This window comes from Lissotriton helveticus, chromosome 4_2 (assembly GCF_964261635.1).
Source record: "Lissotriton helveticus chromosome 4_2, aLisHel1.1, whole genome shotgun sequence".
NCBI lineage: Eukaryota > Metazoa > Chordata > Amphibia > Caudata > Salamandridae > Lissotriton > Lissotriton helveticus.
Window position 1 is genome coordinate 99,158,964 of NC_136064.1, and position 21,409 is coordinate 99,180,372.

The following is a 21,409-nucleotide window of genomic DNA, read 5'->3' on the forward strand; positions in this document are numbered from 1 at the left end:
GACGGGAATTTTATACTCGCCTCACGGGGACACCTCCTTCCGTTTCACTCTCAATCTCTGGACCCTACTGTAATACCAGTTGGTCTTTTGGTCTTCCTCCGGGTGGAGGTCAGCAAATTCTCAGAATAAACCCTATGATGATGCGGTCACGTTAAACAAAGGCGGAGAATCAAGATATACCGCCCCCACCTTGTGTACATGAATGAGGGTTTTTTACAGAAAGATGAGCATGACCCTGGTACGCAGGACAAGTGGTCCATTCTCCCCCCTTTGATTATTTGTATCTTCGTCTGGAAGCTGAATGGACCATTGATTCTCCTTCCCTCCTCCTTGATTATACTCCGTAATATACTCGACAAGACTAGTGCTCCAACTACCATTTTTCTTCATGAAGATGGAATAAACTGAAGAATCTTACGCAGAACTTTCAGCATAAAGAAGCAGGCAGATGACACTTTGTTTATTTGGGAGGAGAGCGTTAGGTCTTTGTCAATCAGGAAACCTAGATTTCTAGCTTTCGGCGCAGGAGCAGGACGCGTTCTGGCTTCGGGTGGCCACCCCAGCTCGCTCCATAGACTGGGTTTCTGACTGAACTCTATGACCTCCCTTTTTTCGGTGTTTAGCTTCAGGAAGTTTATATTCATCCAGGCCATTAGACAGTTCCGGAACCTTTCCGCCGTCAAGTCCACGCTTAGCATAACTGACACCACTAACTGGGTGTCATCTGCATATGACACGAGCGCGAGACCATGACTTTTTATCAGTCTTGACATCGGAGCCACATACACATTGAACATGGTGGGGGACAGGGCCGAACCCTGGGGAGAGTAAACTTTCCAGACTGAGTCCTTCCCAGTGGATTACTTGTTCCCTGCAGGCCAAGTATGAGGCTAAGAGGGCTAGAGCCTTGTCCCTGATACCAGCCAAGTTTGAGGCTAAGAGGGCTAGAGCCTTGTCCCTGATACCAGCCATATTCAACCTTTGCACCACCACGTAATTTACGGTATCGAATGCTGCAGTTAGGTCGAGCAATATCAGGGTGGCCCTGCCCCCTCCATCCATCACCTTTGTGATATCTTCATTCGCCATAATCAGGGCTGATTCGGTTGAGTGCCGAGTTCTGAAACCGTGCTGAGCGGGATCAAGGATGTTGTTCTTATCCAGATATTCCGTCAGCTCTCTATTCAGAGCTTTCTCAAGCATCTTAGAGGAAAAAGAGAGGCAAGATATTGGTTGATAGTTTTTAGTTTCCAGAGGATCGAGTGTTGTTTTTTTAATGGGTCTGATGCAGACCTTTTTCCAACACATTGGAAAGACACCCGAATTTGTGATCTTATTTAATAAAGGGGTCAGGGAAGCACTGATCTCCTCCGGGATTAGATGTAAAATATACAGTGGCAAGGGTCAAAGGGAGACCCTGACTTGGTTTGCACCAGTAGATCTGCCACTTGTTTCTCACCTAATATTGAAAACCGTGATAGGCTACACTGGGGGACAATATTTTGTAGTCCTCTGGCTTTGGTACTATTTTCTATTTTTAGAAGCTCATTATACACAGACTGGACTGTTTTTAAAAAAGCCATCCATTTTGTCCACAAACTGTTGGTCCGGTGTGAACACCGTATCCAGGGGACATATAGATAAGACGGTAATAGTTTTAAACAATTCCTTGGAGGAGTTAGTAGCCTCCTGGATTTCGGCAGTGAAGTAATCTGTTTTGGCTTGTTTTATAGCGGACTTCCTCTAATGCTGCGTTGTAGCCAGTCCTATATTCCGTGCTATAGTTGGATGTCCAGATTCGCCCCTGGCATCTGCAATTGATTGTTAATTGTCCAAGTTCGGTGGAATACCAGGGTGATGAAATTAGTCTTCTCCTAAGAAGCTTATTCGCTTCCGGCGCCAACTTATTTACTGCCTGATTTATCCAGTTTTCATAATTCATGGCTGCCAGGTTAGAGTCCCTTGTATCTGGGAGATTCTTCACTAAAGCTGAATCAGATCGTGTTTTTGAATTTATTTCCAAGGGCGTGATTTCGCCAAGGAGGAACTAGTCCTACGACGGCTAGTTACTGCAGTCTGAACACTGAAGTGAACTGTACACTTTACTTCAATATGGGGGTTGCTGGAAAAAATACCTTCCAACATGTGGCCGGCTCGGTGCGTAGGATCTAGTATTAACTGACTAATGCCATATCCTAGCGATACAAAAGGGGATGGCAGGTTGTCTGTCAGGCATGATGGGTCAGTGTCATTGTTTGCTTCTAAATGAAAATTAAAATCGCCAAGGACTGTAAAGGTGACAGTATCTAAGCAGGATTCTAAAAAAGTCTGCAGTGATCTAATAATAGCAGCTCTCGTACCTGGAGGTCTGTATAGGAGTAGCCCTGGAAAGAGTTCACAGTTATTGCTTTTAACACTGAATGACATTGCCTCAGCTTCCAGCATAGGCTCTGGTACAAACTTCACGTATAGTGGGACTGGTGAATCAGCGCTAACCCTCCCCCTTTTGCTCCTACCCCATCTACATGAGCTACAAGGTATCCCACCGGCACTGCAGCTCCCCAGTCTGGCTCTGAGGTACGATTAGCCCATGTTTCTGTTAGAAACAGCAGATCTGGGTTTTCAACTTCAATCAGACACTCAAGCTCATACTTGTGTTTCATCATGGATCTTGTATTAAGTACGATGCAACTGATAGTTTTAAGGTCCCTATTAAGATCCATTTGGGGGGGGTTTCCTTTTATTTATTTAAAAAGTTTTATATAGCGCTGCTGGACCCGAGAGTATCAGAGCGCTTTACATAGTGATGACACATGAACAGTGCAGGTACATATTAAGTAAGATAAACAATTAGAAATGGACAAAATACATTGAGAGAAGTGGTCGTTAGAGCAGATTAGAGGTGGTGCAGGGGGAGTTGAGGATAACGCTAAGGGAGATGGTGAGGAGGGGGGAGGGTGAGATGAGAGGGGGAGACTGTAGGGTGACAGAGAGAGTGATAGATGGGAGATGAGGGAGTTCAAGGTCAGTAAGAATTAAGAACCCCAGTATTTATTGAGGAGAAGAGCTTCGAGTCTCTTTTTGAAGAGAGGATAGGAGGGGTTGCATCGAAGGTCTTTGGGTAGTGCATTCCAGATAGTGGGGGCATTACCAGAGAATGCACGAGTTTGGGTCTTTTTGCATTTAAGTTTGGGAGGGATAAGGACTAGGGAGTTAGTACTTCTCAGCGATCTAGTGCTCCCTGCTTTTTGTAGTTTACTTGACAGGTAAGAGGGGGTGTCTTGGTGAAGAGCTTTATGGGTAATGCAAGCAATCTTGTAGGTGGAGCGACCTTCGATTGGGAGCCAGTTCAGGTTTTGGAGGACAGGGGAAATGTGGTTGAATTTTCGACAGTCAGAAATAAGTCTGGCGGCTATGTTGAGGACAGATTTAATTGGTGCCAGGTGGACCTTGGGGGTGCCTGCCAGAGTGGCGTTTCCATAGTCGATCCTGGATAGGACAAGAGATTGTACGACGATTTTGAAATCAGCTGGAATGAAAGGTTTAACTTTTTTGAGGTGGTGTAGGGTGGAGAGAGCACTTCTTGCTGTATTTTTGATGTGGGGGATGAGGGTATGGTTCTGGTCAATGCGGATACCCAGGGATTTCACCGTATTAGAGGTGGAGAGGGAGCAGTTAAGGGCAGTGATGTCTTTAGTCCAGAGTTGAATGGGTAGGGAGTTGAGTTTAGAAGTGAAAAGGATAATTTCAGTTTTTTTAGGATTGAGTTTGAGATGATTATGGTGGAACCAAGCTTGGACTTTCAACAGAGTGTCATTGAGGTGAAGGATGTCATTGTGGGTTTTGATCTTGTAGTATAGTTGGGTGTCATCGGCATATAGGTGGTAACTGGTTTTGGCTTGTTTGAGAATGAGAGTGAGGGGTTCCATAAAGAGGTTGAAAAGGGTTGGAGAGAGGATAGACCCTTGTGGGACTCCGGGAGCGACAGGTTGGGGTTTAGAAAGGCAGTGACTGAGTTTAATTTGTTGGGATCTGTTCTGGAGGAAGGAAGTGAACCATTGGAGTACAGTGCCTTTAAGACCAAAGCAAACTTTTAGGGTGTTCAACAGGGTGGGATGGTGTACCGTATCAAATGCCGCCGAGAGATCCAGGAGGATTAGTAGGGAGGATTCGCCCTTGCCAAGAGAGCGATGAATGTCATCAGTAATATTGAGCATGGCTGTTTCTGTGCTGCATCCTTTTCTAAACCCTGATTGGAAGGTGTCAAGTAGGTTGAAGGAGGAGATATGGTGGTCTAGCTGTGATAGAACACATTTTTCAAGGGCTTTAGAGAGGAAGGGAAGGTTGGAGATAGGGCGTAGATTGTTCAGATCGTTAGTATCGGCAGTAGGGTTTTTTAGAATATGGGAGATTTGACCTAGCTGTAGGGAGGCTGGAACGTAGCCAGAAGAAAGTGAGGAGTTGATGCTAGCGGTCCAAATTGGGGCAATGATGTATTTAAGTTGTTGAACTAAGTGGGCGGGGAGGGGGTCATTAGAATGTGAGGACGGTTTGAGTTTGGCGATGATGTTGATGATAGTGGTTTCCGAGGTAGGAATAAATACACTCCATGAAGCGTTCTTTTTAGGGAGGGAAAAGGTAGAGGAAGAGTCCTGCGGGGTGAGAGAAGGGGTAGGGTGGAGTCAGGGTGCGGGGGGGGGGGGGAGGAGGAAGTGGGTGAATTGGGAGTGTTGGGGAATGAGATTTGGATGGGGGAGGTTGATAGGTGAGAGGAGAGAGGGAGGGGGAAGGAGGTGAGTTGGGCCTATTTGGTATGGTGGGTTGGATGGAGGGAGGTTGGAGCGAGAGAGGAGGGGAAGAGAAGGATTGTTCAATGGAGTTGACTTTGTTTGAAAAGAAACTGGCAATTTCTTCACATCTATTTACAGAGGCTGCAAGTTTAGGAGGGCCAGAGGAAGTTTGTTTTTTAACAATGTTAAACAGTTCCCGGGGACGGTTTCTGGCCTGGTCAAGTTGAGACCGGAGGAAGGTGGCTTTTTCGTTAAAGATATGTTTTTTGTAATGAGCTCTGTTGGATCTCAGTAGGGCCAGGTTTTCAGAGGAGGGATGATTCCTCCAGGCGCGTTCGGATTGTCTGAGGGTCCGTCTTTCGTTATTGAGTTCAACGTTGAACCAGGATTTTGGAGGGATGTTTTTTTAGCTTAATAGGGGCAATTAAGTAAAGGGCATCAAGGATGGATTTTTTATAGTGATCAGTGAGATCATTAGTGCCAAGAGAGGGGGGGGGGGGGGAAGGAGTAAGCAAGTTTTAATTGCTGATTCCAGTTCCTCAGGTGGGATGAGGTGAAGGTTACGAGTCGGTTTTCTGGGAAAAGTGTTGATAGGGGCGGGGGGAGTGGAGGGGCTGTTAAGGGTGAAGAGGATGAGGTGATGATCAGACCAATCAACAGGTGTTATGTTCGAGAGAGAGGCCGAATCCTTGTTCGTCAGGATAGCATCTAGGGTGGCGCCTTTGATGTGAGTGGGGGCAAGGTAGAGTTGGGTCAGGTCAGTGATGTCAAGGGTTTCATTAAAAAGGGAGACCACAAGGTCATCTTTTTTATTCCAGTGGATGTTGTAGTCACCCAGGAAGACATTTTTGGGGTGAGAGATTGAGGCTTGGATAATAAGATCAGCCATCTCTTCTGTGAAGGGGAGGCAATTTCCTGGGGGTGGTATATGGTGTGTAGCCGAGTGGTGGGAAAGCCAGGGAAAGAGGTCGGCGCAGAGATATTCAAAAGACGAAGGGTCTTGGAGTAGGACGGGTGATATGTCGAGATTCTCCTTAAAGATAAGGGCAAGTCCTCCTCCTAGTTGTTTGATTCTGTCCTTCCTGATAATGGAGAAGCCAGGAGGGATAAGCAGGTCGAGGATAGGGGTGGAGTGGGTGGTGAGCCAGGTTTCAGTAAGGAAAGCGATGTCAATGTTTTCACTGAGAATGGTTTCAGAAATCTCAGTTGCATGGCAGGAGGCGGATCTGCAGTTTATCAAAATGCAGCGAAGGGGAGAGAGGGCAGGAGGAGGGGTGGGAGGACAGGGGGGGATAGATCTAAGTAGTTGGGGGGTCTAGGAGATGTCGTTTGAGGGGGGAGTCTGTTCGGATTAACAAGAACAGGTATTGTGGATGAGCAGGAGATGGTAGGCGGGGATGGAGAGGGGGAGTCAGGGGAGTTAATAAGAGAGTTGGTTCCCAAGATTAAGTTACTAGTATCAGGATGTGGTGGAGAGAAAAGAGTTACAGTTGCTGGGTGGGGTGCTAAAGGGGTAATCGTTCAGCTTAACTCGGGTGGTGAATTTACAGGGGAGGAGAGGGTGGGGGGGTCGGTGAGGGTCGATATAATAGGGGGTTTGCTAGGGGGTGGTATGAGGAGAGTGTCAACTTGTAACAGGAAGGTGCAATCTGATGTCAGAGGTGTGGTCGGAAATCGACAGGTGAGTTTTAAGGAGGAGAGAGATCAATTCTGAGTGCGGAGAGTTCTGAGACGAGGGACGAAAGTAAAAGTTAGACTTTAAGGAGTGATTGGGATGGAATTGAGGTGTAAAGTGTATCGGATAAATTAAAGAGATTGGTGGGGTACGGGTTATTAAGGTGGGGGGGAAGCATGGGGCGGAAGGGGGGGAAAGCCTGGAGGGGGGAGGGGAATGTAGTGAGGTGGTCGAACATTAATAGAGGTAGGGGATATATTAGAAGTAGGTGTAAGGGGGGAATTCAATTTACTATGGTTGTTAATAGAGGTGGTGGGTATATCAGAGGTAGGCATAGGATGACCAGCTTTTGGAGGAGGAGGAGGTAGAGAGGTGAGGGGGGGGGCTTTAGGGGGGATAGGAAATGAGGCGAATCAAAGGGTGAGGGAGAGTGGGAGTAGGTTGGAGTGAGGGCGTTAAGGGAGAGCGTTAAGGGAGAGCGAAATATTAGAAAAGGGGGTGATAGAGGGTAGTTAGGTGAAACTGGAGGGGTAGATGCAGGGTTGGATAATCTTGAGGATATGGGGGGAATGGTTGAGAGGAGATCGTCAAGCGTGGGGGTATTAGGGGATATAGGTAAGCATGGGGGAACAAGGGGTGAGTCGGAGGGAGGGGGTAGGGTAGAGGAGAGAGCATGGTTAGAGAAGGGGGGTGAGACGAGGTCGGTAGTCGACGCTGGGGGTGTGGTAGAGGTGTTGGAGAGAGAGGAGGTAGTGGGTGGAATAATCGGGGGGAGATCGACAAGCGGAGAGTGAATGGCCATGAAATGAAGATTAGAGTTTAGGGAAGAGGCCTGAGAAGGTGTGGAGGAATCAGGAGGTAATGGCGATTTAGGGGAAGTCAAGGGTGTGGAGGGGGGGGGGGCATATGCTTCCTTGCGTAAGCATATGCATTTGGGAGTCCCTGGTGTTTCGGGGAGCTATGTTGTCCAGGCAGCATGAAAGCCCACAAGACACCAGGGATTTTATTGTTTTTGGCAATGTCGGGGAGCAGCCCCTTGGGTAAGGGTTGCTAACCTTCAGGGAGCAAGTATTTTTTAGCAGATTCTGCACCCCCTGGTGAAGATCAGCATATTTTTTTCAGGCCTGTCTGCACAACTAGGCCACCAGGGATACGTTTATTTTTGCGATGTTTAGGAGGGGCTCCTTCGTCACGGGTTGCTCACCTTTAGGAGGTAATTATTTTGGCAGTTTCGGCTCCCTTAGTGGTCAGATCAGCTCACTGCTTTTAGGCCCACCTGCCCCCAAGGGAGGCAGAAGCCACTAGACACCTGAGATGTTACTTTCAGTAAGTAGTAGTTGTTGGTGAGCAGCCCTTAGGCAAGGGGGACAAAAGCCACTGGACACCAGCGATTTTATATTTAGGTAACATTTTTGCTGTGGGGAGCGGCCCTTTGGGCAATGGTCATTCCCCTTTGGGGGGTGATTTTGGCCGTTTCTGCCACACTTGGGGGCAGAGCGGCCTTATGTTTTTAGGGCCCACCTGCCCCTAAAAGAGGGGGGGCACTGGATACCAGTGACTTTATTTTTGGGCAATATTGTTGTGGGGAGCGGCCCATTGGGTAAGGGTCGCTCCCCTTCTAGGAGTGGATGTTTTGGCTCTATTTTAAGGGCCATCTGCCCCCTCAAACCCCTAAGCTTAGCTGGTGGATTGTGTGTGGACTGGTGCATTATTTGCATGTGATTGTAATGTTTTATTTCTCCTTTTTATTCTACAGTAAAGCGTCAATGTGTTTCCTGTTTCGGCAGTGGTTGATCTGCATTTTGCGTAGCTGCATGTATTTGGTAAAAACTTTTGTCCTGTTTACTCCAAATGAGTATCACTGTCATGCACAAATGAGTTTTTGTAAAGGGTGTCAAAATAGCAGCATATTTAGCTTATGTTTTATTGTGTGTGAAATTCTTCAAATGTGCACAATGTGTATTGTGTTGTCTTATGTGTAATTTTTTACTTTCTTTTTTAGTGGGATATAGTTGGTCCTTGTCGTGTCTGTGCAGAGTCGGTGGTGGCGAGTCTAGCGGTCTTTGGTGAGTAGTATAGTTTTTGAGTATGCAGCTTTTTGTGATAAAGCCACATTTTGTTAATTTCTAAAGTGTTTGTTGTTGTTGACGACTTGTTGGTAAAGTTACTTTCATTAGTAAGGATTATGGGTTGCAGCAGGATTACCTCTCAGCACGTTGTTGGTATGATTTCTGAATATTCCTCTGACCAGGATAATAAGACTGACTCTGCTTCCGAGGCAGAGGAGAAAGTGCAAGATTCTAGCAGTGAGTTTTCTGTCCAAGAGGGATAATCTGATGATGAAGCTACTCAGTGTGGATGAAGCTACTCTCAGTGCAGATGTAGTGCCTGTTTTAGAGGAGGACACGGATGTGCTGATAGTGCAGCAAGAGGCATCTGGATTACAGCATGGGGTTGCCCCAAACATGGTGCAGTCAGTGTTGCCTGACTTTAGTAGCGTTGCAGGGTTTGGTGAGAATTGTAAAACATTTTTGCCTATATAATTTTTTCAGATGTTTATGGACCATGTATTTTTGGTTGGGATGGCTAAGCAGACTGCTGAACTGTATTTGAGGGATAACAGTGCCAGACTTGGGCACTGCTCTAGAGCTAGCCAGAGGACTCCCACAAATCTGGATAAGATGACGTTTTTGGGTTTAACTTTTTTTGATGGGCTTTAAAAGGAAGCCCTCCCTGTCTTCATATTGTTATATCAGCCCCTTGATGGCAATGGCCACATTTCCTGCAATGAGGAGTCGTAATAGGTATTTGCTTTTGCTTCAGATGCTGCATTCTGTTGATAATACTGCAGCGTTGCCATGAGATCACCCGGATTGTGAAAGTCTTTTTAAGATTCGGCCGGACCTTGATCACTTTGTACATCAATATTCAGAGATCTATGCTCCAGGGAAAGAAATAGCTGTCGACGAGTCTTAGGTCCTGTTCAAAGACTGTTTGGATTTTAGACAGTACATTCTTAGCAAGAGAGCAGGTTATGGAATTTGGATGCATATGTTGTCTGAGAGTAGTACAGCATAGGTCTAGAATGTTTGGCTGCACACTGGGGATTCCACCAGTGAGAAAATTGTGTGGGAACTTGGTAGAGGACTTTTATACAAAGGTCACCGTTTGTACCTAGATAACTTCTAAACTTTTGTGCAATTGTTTAGGGAATTGTTCAAAGCGGACACCGATGCTTGTGGCACACTCCGCTGCAACCGTAAAGGTTAGGCAAAGGAGCTTGCTTGTAAAAAGGTTGAGAGGGGAAAGTGCAGTGCTTTGCTTAGTGATGAACTGCTAGCAGTGAAATTTGTAGACCGGAGGGATGTGTACATGCTGGCTACCATCCATGATGAAAGTACTTTCTGGTCAATGAGATTATAAACATTTTAATCTCGTGGTACAACAATTGGGGGGATGTTTTAACATTCACCAAAATATAAAAACAACTGCACAGACTGCTGCAGTTTGCCTAGTTGCGGACTACAGTAAAAGGGGCTTCCTCTCCAAGGGGTTGAAGAACATTTCTAGCCTCCAGCTCTGCAGGATATATTTTAGGACTTTATATTTTGTTATTTATTTGAGAATAGCCATATAAACTAGACAACCTTTCTTTGCCCGGGACAGTTTAGGTGTAGGGTGTGCCAACGAAAATAATAGGTTTTGACTTTAATAGTTACAGGTCTACTCTACATTTAATCACACGAGTTAATCATATCCCAGGGTATTTTTTAACTTATTCTGTTCGCCTTTAAATGGCTGCACGGTTTAGCCACCTTCTTGGCATTTTGGGACCAGCTATACTGTATGATTCACTGTCTCAACTTTTACTACTGCCTCGTGTTAGCTTACATGAATGGGGAAGGGAGATGTGGCTAGTACCTTAACAGTAAAGCCCAGCCATCTCTGGAATAACCCCACTATGACCCACAGAAAATACAATACATTCAGAACAAAAGAAACAGGCAGATTCACCTGCTTCAGTAAGACCCTTTTTATCCTGCGGTTCTCAGTCCCCATCTGCTTGCTTTTTTCACTTTTTTGTTTCTTCCCACGAAGTAAAGGTACAACATTCAAATGCCACCAGTAGACATGCACGAATAAGCCATTAGTGAAACCATCAAAGGATTTGTCCAGGGAAGAGGTGGGCCACTATGTCCCTGTCAGTTTTTTTTTAGCGACATAGTCCCTACTTACTAGAAACCAAACTTAGAAAATATATGTGTTAGGAAATAAGGTCAACAGACTGGAAAAAGAAAAAGTTATTTCTTAAAAGAACGCTCACTCACCCTAGTGGCGACATGCTTCATCGTGGGGTTCCCACAGGAGGGACCGAGTGCCCCCCCTGTGTGCTACAACGCCTGCAATTGCAGCGGAGCAGGTTGTCTTGAACAAAGTGTCTCAACGAAAAGTGAATGGTGATGTGAGTGAATCCTAGAGTGGGTGACCACCCACTTTAGGACACTATGGTTCTAATCAAAAACCATTTTGTGTCCTCACTGTTTTTAATGTGAGCAATTGGTCCACTAATAAAGTTGGTCTGGGTCCAGTTGTGATCTTTTAGTATTCACTCACATCACCATTCACTTTTCGTTGAGACACTTTGTTCAAGACAACCTGCTCCGCTGCAGTTGCAGGCGTTGTAGCGGTCAGGTTTCCCCGGCCGCTGGTAAATCACTGACTGCTATGTGACTCTGTATGGAGTAAAAAACTACAATTCCCCTGATCCTTTGCGCGGCGCGCTAGAATGACGCTGTGCGACCGGAAAGGATATCATGGCGTTTCCCCAAGGAAGCGCTGCCGATTATTGTGCTTGGCGAGCAGTTTCCTGTTTGTGTTGCCTGAACTCTTGCTGACGTTTCTTGGAGGTGGCTAGCGTTAAGCTGGTTATCGCTTTACCGGATTTGTGGATTATTGAGGTGGGGCTTAGGAAGCGCCCGCAACGAGAGCGGATTGCCGGTCTTCTCATACCCCTGGACTATGGATTATTGTGGTGGGGCTTAGGAAGCGCCCATATCGAGAACGAAGAACATTGTATCAGGTTTTCGTATTTCGAGTGGTGTGCTTGTTGAAGTGCATTTGCTTTGCAGCCTGGTGTTCGATCTATTGGCTCCAGAGTTTCTTACGGGGAGCGCGTTGCTCCTATCATTGCTGGACACCTAGGCTTAGGTGCCGCCTGTTCATTTCTGGAGAGTCGCTTTACTGTTTGCGCTTACAGAGAAGGATCTGTAGAGACGCTGTGTTTTGCTTTATGCTGGGATTCTATTTTGTTACTGTTATACCTGAAACATGTTTTGTGAACTATCAATATAGGAGAGGTATCCAATGAACAGTCTACTCATACCTATCCTCGGAGAGGGAATCCTTCATAATAACCAGGAAGATACCAAATAGGAGTGTTATAGACTGAGTGCAGGTCCCGGGCATCCTGGTTATCTTCATTCCCAGTTCTGGGTAGGTGTGGTTACATTCGTATCTGTCTGTATCCATAGGGCCACGGGAAGGGAGTGGGACTGGGGTTTTTTCATGCTTTCTTCGTTGTGTCTTATAGTAGGAAACCAGGGGAAGTAGAAGAGCCCTTAATTTCGCTCCTTCGTTTTGGCACACCTGTATGATTAACAGGTGAGGTATGCATGTAGTATAGTAGATAGTAAGTCCTAAGCTGAGAGTTATCCTACCGCTCATCCCTTGCTTTCTGTATCTACAGGTTTTCGGTTCCTGTTGCCCAGCAGTTCCCCTCCGGACCCACATTTTCCCCCGCTTGATCTCCTTAACAGTCTGTGACCTTGACAGCCAGACTTGGGATGATCTAGAGGTGGGCCCCTTTATAGCATCGATCCAATCCTGAGGAGCACTCACGCAAGACCTGACAGAATAATCGGCCCACGAGTTTTGCTCCTCCCGGTTGAATTGATCCAAGGGATGGCCACCTTAGATGAGGTACTGGTCGCACTAGGCTTAGTGCAGGCGGAACTAGCCGCCTCCCGCCAGGAAACCGCTGCGCTGCAGGCCCGGATGGATGCCTTGCAGCGAAACCCTTTGGATGTAGGGAACCCTGCCCCTCCGCCCGCCTCAGTAGTGGTTGAAATGCCCTCCCCGGTTCCCCTAGCTCCCCCGGAAAGGTTTCTGGGAGATAGAAAGAAGGTACAGGTATTTATGACCCAGGTGATGTTACACTTCACCTGTAAGCCCAAATGTTTTCTTACTAATCAATCCAGGGTTTCTTTTCTTATTTCCTATTTGGGTGGTGAAGCAGCTCAGTGGGCGGTCCCTATCGTCAAGAATAACGACGCAATCTTGTATGACTGGGATTTGTTTCGTACTGAATTTGAGAAAACGTTTGATAGGAGAGCAGAAACATTTTCCGCTGATAAGGAGTTGCTTGTCCTCAAGCAGGGCAATTCCGATTTAGTGACATACCTGAATCACTTTAGGAGATTAATTGCGGAAACTGATTGGCCGGAGGCCAAACAGATGGTTCTGTTATACCAAGGACTCACAGACAACTTGAAGGATGTCATAGCCCAAGTTGAACCCCAGCCTAACACGTGTGCTGCCTTTATTGACTTGGCCTTGCGCTTGGATCACAGGTTAAGAGAGAGGAAAGGAGAGCTTGGAAGAAAAGACCGACCCCTGTTAGGGGACAAACCAGCCAGTGGGGATATGTCTGAGGGAAAATCGGAACCCATGGAGATAGGAGTAGTACGTGCATCCCTCACATCGAGTGAAAGAGAACATCGCCGCAAATTCGGGCTCTGTCTTTACTGTGGGAAAAAAAGGACACTTCTTGCGTGAATGTCCAGTGAAACCGAAGGGAGGACGCTATCGTACTGGGCAAGGAGCGGTCTCCACAGTAGATAAGGAATCGGAAAACTCCACCGCTTGAGTTCAATGGAAGGGAGGAACTCGAGCGCACACTTCATCCCTTCAGTAATAGAGGAGATCTTAGCCGGAAACCAGCTGTTCTATGTGGACATAGAATTATGGATTGACCAAAATCCTAAGAATATCCGAGCCATGGTAGACTCAGGAGCGACAGGTTGCTTTATGGATTTGGCAGAAGCCCGGAAATTGGGGGTAACTCCTGTCGCTAAGAAGGTCCCGGAAGAAGTGTTTGCTGTGGATGGTCATGTGTTGGAATCCGGTCCTATCACCCAACATACACCGGAGTACGAGATGTGGTATGGGGGTTACCACATGGAACATCTCTCGTTCAACCTCATTCAGGCACCCACCTATGGAGTGATATTGGGACTCCCTTGGCTGAAGAAACATGAACCCTCCATTAAGTGGAAGGAGCAGACTTTGGAGTTCTCCTCCCATTATTGCCAAACCTACTGCATCAGAGAGCATCTACGACCCTCTAGGGTGCTGGCGGTTACCCACAGGGTTTCTACTGCCGAGGAAAAGGAGGTGGTGTTACCCAGATGTTACCAGGAATACGGGGAGGTGTTCAGTAAGGTAAAAGCAGAAGTACTCCCTCCGCATAGGGAATACGATTGCCGTATCGACTTAACGCCTGGATCGGTCATTCCATGTGGCCGAATATATGCCTTGTCTCAACCCGAAACAAAACATCTCCGGGAATATTTGGATAACCTCCTTGCTTTGGGTTTTATTAGGCCTTCTAGGTCTCCAGCAGCTTCCCCACTTTTCTTCATTCCAAAGGCTAATGGGGAATTACGCTGCTGTATTGACTATAGGGCTTTAAATGCCATAACCACCAAGAACCAATACCCACTCCCATTGATACCGGTATTATTGGAACAAGTGAGATCGGCTAGGATCTATACGAAATTGGACTTAAGAGGAGCATACCACTTAGTGCGTATGCGATCTGGCGATGAATGGAAGACCGTATTTAAAACGAGGTATGGGCTTTTTGAGTACCTAGTGATGCCATTTGGGCTTTGCAACGCCCCTGCCTCCTTCCAATTTTTTCTCAATGAGGTGCTGAGAGACTTCCTAGATATCTTTGTAGTCGTCTACATTGACGACATCTTGATATATTCCCACGATGAACCAGAACATCAAAAACATGTGTGTCAGGTGCTTGAGGCCTTAAAGCAAAATCAACTATACTGCAAGCTAACGAAATGTGAGTTTCACGTTGATACTGTTGAATTCTTAGGGGTCATGCTCACACCATCAGGACAAATAATGGCAGAAAGGAAGGTACGAGCCATAGTGGAATGGCCTAGACCCACCGGTGTTAAAGACATCCAGAAACTCCTTGGATTTGCAAACTTCTACCGGAGGTTCATCTCGCACTTTTCAGACATGGTAACCCCACTCACAAGGTTGACCCGGAAGAACACCCCCTTTGTGTGGGGTGTCGATGAACAAACCGCCTTTGATCGATTGAAAAACGCTTTCACGTCGGCACCGATATTAATCCATGCTGATCCGAAACTCCCATTCGTGGTAGAAGCGGACGCATCAGAACTAGCTGTGGGGGCAGTTCTCTCGCAAAGGAGTGAGAGTACAGGCTATCTCCATCCCATCGCGTTCATGTCTCGCAAGCTAAATACCGCAGAACGCAACTATACTATTGCTGAGAAGGAACTCTTAGCTATTAAGGACGCATTCTCTGAATGGAGACATTGGCTGATGGGCGCCTCTCAACAAATCACGGTATACACCGACCACCGAAACCTGCAGTTTATGCGAGCCGCTCGCCATCTCACCCCCAGACAACTTAGATGGATGCTTTTCTTTTCTGAATTCCGTTTTGTGGTTACCTTCCGTCCGGGATGTGATAATCGGAAGGCGGATGCTCTCACGCGCCAGGAAAATCACCCAGCATTGATGGCTTCACCAGAGACCAGCATCATTGAACCCCGAAATGTGGTAGGAACAATACACACTGAAGTGTTCCTCCGCAAAGTCAAAAGAGGAATTCAAACCTTCGCTTGGAAGACATGGATCCGTCTACATCCTGAATGGAAAGTTCGTCAGGGGTTGCCTAGAAATGGGTCTCGGTTGCTTCTCCCCACACTAGCCTTGAGACAACAAGCCTTCAAATGGTGCCACGATCTACCGTGTGCTGGACACACTGGAGGGAAGAAAACCTTGGAGAAATTGCTTCGCACTTATTGGTGGCCAACCATCCGGCCTGATGTGTTTGCTTGGGTTCAACGATGTGACACCTGTTCGCAGGCTAAGAGTGATCATAGACCTGCACAAGGGCTGTTGCAAACCATGCCCACTCCTGTGAGTCCTTGGGAGAGCTTTTCGGTGGATTTCGTGGTGGGTCTCCCTAAAGATCACGGGATGACCACTATAGTGGTAGTTGTGGATTATTTAACCAAGATGGGTCACTTTATAGCCTGTAAAGGGGTTCCCACAGCTAGCCAACTCGCCCAGTTCCTACTCCATGTCATCAGGTTGCACGGACTTCCTAAGGTTATAGTTTCAGACAGGGGAGCGCAATTCACCGCGAAATTTTGGAAGGTCTGGTGCGATCGATTAGGCATCGCCTCTTCATTATCCACCAGTTTTCATCCCCAAACGGATGGGCAGACCGAAAGGTTAAACCAGACCCTCAAACAATACCTCCGTTGTTTTGTTGATACCACTACTGAGGCATGGGTGGACTGGTTGTGGTCGGCTGAGGTAGCCTACAATGATGCAGTCCATTCCTCTACTTTGTACACCCCATTTTTCTGTACTTATGGGTTTCATCCCAGATTTGCCCCATTGAGTGTGCCGGTCGCTGAAGCTCAGATTCCGCAGTTACAGTCCAGATTGGTGCAGTTGCGGAAAACTGTACTGCAAGCTAGAAGGAATCTTGAGAAAGCGAAGAAACAGTATAAGACTCAGGCTGACAAGCACCGTAGGTACTGCCCGGGGTACACAAAAGGGGATTGGGTGTGGTTGTCCACTCGAAACATCCGTTTCCGACGGTATAGCGTCTTCAACCCTAGGTTCATAGGCCCTTACCAAGTTATTCGCCATGTCAACCCTGTGGCGGTGAAATTGAGACTTCCAGCGCATTTCCGGATACACCCGGTGTTCCATGTCTCCCTGCTCAAACCTGCTCGGGGTCCTGGTTCTAAGGCCCCGGTGCCGGTGAATGTACATCAGGAGGTGGAGTACGAGGTGAGGTGCATCTTGGACGCTCGTAGGGTGAGAGGTAAACTCCAGTACTTGGTTTCTTGGAAGGGTTATGGCCCTGAGGAGGACTCTTGGGAACCTGTTGGCGCTATTCATGCTCCCAGACTGGTGAGGCGTTTCCATTTGTCTCATCCTGGTAAGCCTGGTGGCAGTCAGTGAATGTTGTGAGAGGGGGTGTACTGTCAGGTTTCCCCGGCCACTGGTAAATCACTGACTGCTATGTGACTCTGTATGGAGTAAAAAACTACAATTCCCCTGATCCTTTGCGCGGCGCGCTAGAATGACGCTGTGCGACCGGAAAGGATATCATGGCGTTTCCCCAAGGAAGCGCTGCAGATTATTGTGCTTGGCGAGCAGTTTCCTGTTTGTGTTGCCTGAACTCTTGCTGACGTTTCTTGGAGGTGGCTAGCGTTAAGCTTGTTATCGCTTTACCGGATTTGTGGATTATTGAGGTTGGGCTTAGGAAGCGCCCGCAACGAGAGCGGATTGCCGGTCTTCTCATACCCCTGGACTATGGATTATTGTGGTGGGGCTTAGGAAGCGCCCATATCGAGAACGAAGAACATTGTATCAGGTTTTCGTATTTCGAGTGGTGTGCTTGTTGAAGTGCATTTGCTTTGCAGCCTGGTCTTCGATCTATTGGCTCCAGAGTTTCTTACGGGAAGCGCGTTGCTCCTATCATTGCTGGACACCTAGGCTTAGGTGCCGCCTGTTCATTTCTGGAGAGTCGCTTTACTGTTTGCGCTTACAGAGAAGGATCTGTAGAGACGCTGTGTTTTGCTTTATGCTGGGATTCTATTTTGTTACTGTTATACCTGAAACATGTTTTGTGAACTATCAATATAGGAGAGGTATCCAATGAACAGTCTACTCATACCTATCCTCGGAGAGGGAATCCTTCATAATAACCAGGAAGATACCGAATAGGAGTGTTATAGACTGAGTGCAGGTCCCGGGCATCCTGGTTATCTTCATTCCCAGTTCTGGGTAGGTGTGGTTACATTCGTATCTGTCTGTATCCATAGGGCCACGGGAAGGGAGTGGGACTGGGGTTTTTTCATGCTTTCTTTGTTGTGTCTTATAGTAGGAAACCAGGGGAAGTAGAAGAGCCCTTAATTTCGCTCCTTCGTTTTGGCACACCTGTATGATTAACAGGTGAGGTATGCATGTAGTATAGTAGATAGTAAGTCCTAAACTGAGAGTTATCCTACCGCTCATCCCTTGCTTTCTGGATCTACAGGTTTTCGGTTCCTGTTGCCCAGCAGTTCCCCTCCGGACCCACATTTTCCCCCGCTTGATCTCCTTAACAGTCTGTGACCTTGACAGCCAGACTTGGGATGATCTAGAGGTGGGCCCCTTTATAGCATCGATCCAATCCTGAGGAGCACTCACGCAAGACCTGACAGTAGCACACAGGGGGGGGCACTCGGTCCCTCCTGTGGGAACCCCATGATGAAGCATGTCACCACTAGGGTGAGTGAGGGTTCTTTTAAGAAATAACTTTTTCTTTTTGCAGTCTGTTGACCTTATTTCCTAACACATATATTTTCTAAGTTTGGTTTCTAGTAAGTAGGGACTATGTCACTTGTATATTTATAGTCTTTATGAGTAGGTACTCTTGTTGTTGCATCATATTGAATAGGGGTTGAAGAGTGACCTCCCAAACCCTCCCTCTCTTGTTGATTATATATAGTTTTTTTTAGCAGCAGGCTTGAGATGCTCAGAGTAGGGCGAGTTTTATAAAGGTAGTTAAATGGTAGTGCTGCTGTAGATGGAAGGTTGTGGGAAGGGCCTGATCTCCGACCCTTGCACAGAAGCAGGAGTAAGATCGGGTCCACATCAGCACTACTTCCTCTACGCGAAGAGAGCTTGGCCATGCATGTCCTGAAAGGATAAAACGGTGCAGTTGGCAAAGCAGCATCTTACAGATAATCACAGCTTAAAACTCCTAGGGACGTAAGCTCTGGCCACCGGGGATAGAGCAGGACCACCCAGCATGGAGAAGCATTCTGCCACTCAATCTTCCAATTCTAGCATCCCTGCTCAGATCAGGAGGCTTAACACCTCCAAAGGAACACTCTTCCTTCGGAGATGAGAGCCAATCCCTCCACGGCCTATTTCAAGAAATAGGCCAAATCGTTTTTCCCGAATGTTCATTAACTGCATCATCATGCTCTTTTTTTTTTACATGTCCCCTTGCTGACAGACATCTCTCCCAACTTATTGTTCTAAATTTATTTTAGGTTTGGTTGTTATTTTTTCCCCCACAGCCTTCATCCATCAGGGTTAATTATTGTACTATGTTGGGTCAAGTTCACTTTTGCTCGTTTTGCTAAATGTTAAAGGTTTCATGTTACACCATAGGAGGAATGGAACTAGTGTGGCCCACTACCAGGTCCCCGATTTTACCTGTGCACTCCTTGTGTTGTCACTCTACGGACTTCTGTATGAAGTTTTAATCACGTCTTTGCCGTCAAGTTCACTTTTGTTCAGCAAAATTTTTACAGGAAATATTTTACGTGGCCCACTACCAGATCCCTAATCTGGACTGTGTACTCCTTGTGATGTTACTTTACTGAATTCTATTGTGACGTTTATTCATGCTTTCGCCGTATGTACATCGCTCGGATACTTGCAAGGGTCATGTTCATGCTCTATAAAACTTTCTAAATAAAAATAAACAAGCATTGGCATAGCCAATAGGTCTCGCAATAGAAGAGTTTTACATTTTTCGTTTTGCAAATGGATGAGTGGCGTTGGTAATCACGATCTATATGTTGTGCTGACAGTGCAGCCAGAAAATTTACTGTGTAGAAGCGATATAGTCCGTGTGTGCGCACCAAAAGGTTACAGAGTCAAAGAGACCCTTGTTGTGCTTTTATAAAAATCCATTCTGTTAATGATAACCGTGAGTTTTACATGCGCTTGCGATAGTCAGTGCCAAAACTGTGTGTGTTTTTGTGTGTGTGTTCATGCTATCACAAATATATACAAAATGGAAAAAAAAACATGCCAGTGATGCTCTAAGCAGAGTGATAAACCCATGCTAAACCCATGCTTACAGTGAATAGTGGACACGTATGACGTGTTTGATAGCTGCCGCCCAGCAGCACTGTTTGAAAGTGGAAGTGTTTACCACTGTGCAGGATTAAAACCTATTAGCCCACCGTGAGCCACATGCAGGCGTCATAGTGAAAAGCCAGAAATATTTAAAAGTCCCTTGACCCAACCATGTAAATTCTGTGAGAAGCGCTACAAGGCTTTTATTTTGATCCGCTGTGCGAGTGCTTGCTATTAAAAGGTGCGCAGACTTCTATTAAAAATAATTGCCCAAACTCTGAAAGCATACAGCTACCTCCTCTTGTAAAGTGAAACTAATTACAGTATTCTTACTGCATGATAACCGCCAAGTCTATTGAACGGCCGGGGGGAGTTTGAAATCTGCAGGCAGTCAGCGAGCTTTGTGCAGGGGTAATTTAAAGCGGCAGCACCCTGTGTATAACTGTGCGCATTGTTGAAAGTATCGACAGAGGGGGAAAGGTTTAACAGACCTGACATACCACCGCCATAAGTAAACCGAGGCAGGCAAAGGGCAGGTGGGGGCAGAGGGAGATACGGCATCCCACGTTTATTTATTTTTTATCTGCAGTGGAGTGCATGTTAAAAAGCACGCATCCTTCGAATAACAAGCAGGGGGGAGGAGTAGGGAGCCGCATCTGAGGAGACAGAACAAGTGACGGTATCAGGGGAGCACGAGAGAGTAGGGGGGAGGAGAGCAAGAGAGGGAACCGGTGTAGCGTCGCCTTTGGGATCCACCAAACACATGCCAGGCGGAAGGCAGCAGATGGGGTGCCTGGGGCTTTGAAGTAGGGAATTTCAAAGCCAAACAAGACGGAGGGCATTGCTGTGGGGAGGGGGTGGAGGAGAAATGCACACGGCGGGCAGGGGAGGGGGCGGAGCGGGGAGAGCGGCATGTCGGTGTCAAGAAGCCGGGGCCTTTGAAGTGAAGCTAAGCTTCACTTCAAAAGGTGTCGGAGGAATGCGGCTGAGGGAGATTGTGGCTGTGCACGCGCTTTTAAGCTCAATGCACATGCGCATTGAGCTTAAAAGTCACGGGCACTGCAAGGAATCGCCACGATTCCTTGCTTCTTAGTTAAACGTTGTTAAAGCCGCAATAGGCTCGCAAGCTCGATGCGCATGCGCATCGACAGGCGAGACCTAATAAAATTAACGTCTAGCAAACTATACATCTGAGAAGTAATGCACGTGATGGCTGCTGGTTCCTACTCACTCTGGCACTGAACTACTGCCGACAGTAAATGAAGTTGAAAGATGGGACATTTAAAAACACAAATAGTCGAATATTTACTTGTTAATAAACTGTTCTAGTCCTTGTCTTCTCTCTTCAATAAAGGCATCCTCAAAAATGCCCTCATCGCCTCGGAATGGAAGTTGTCTCTTCAATGCTTTTCCAGGTAGCGGCGGTACTACAATCTGTATAACATAAAAAAAAATTAAACAGCCAACACAATTAAACTAGTGAATAAAACAGGGGGCAAATATATTGATCTATGATAGAATTAGGTCATGGTCACAACATTAAAAGTATCATTAAGCCTTCAGACCAAAAGGGATCCGTACACTTATTCAATTTTAGTCCTGGTGAGATGCACGGATAGAAAAAAATTGCTCTTGGTAGCAAGAAAAAAATACTATAGACGACAAACCATTTAGGCACTGTGCAAAGCCATTTAAAAACATTCAGCATCTTAAAATTACAACAATTCAT

The 21,409-nt window shown here is 46.6% G+C and overlaps 1 protein-coding gene across 1 annotated transcript in view; it reads right to left on the reverse strand.

Annotated features, from left to right (window-relative positions):
* The window catches only part of SNX12 (sorting nexin 12), a 71,123-nt gene that overhangs the window by 16,691 nt on the left and 33,023 nt on the right, over positions 1 to 21,409 (reverse strand). The window contains exon 3 of the mRNA XM_078640203.1: positions 20,990 to 21,114. Within this exon, the coding sequence (XP_078496329.1) occupies positions 20,990 to 21,114 (125 nt within the window). The remainder of the gene's footprint in view (positions 1 to 20,989; positions 21,115 to 21,409) is intronic.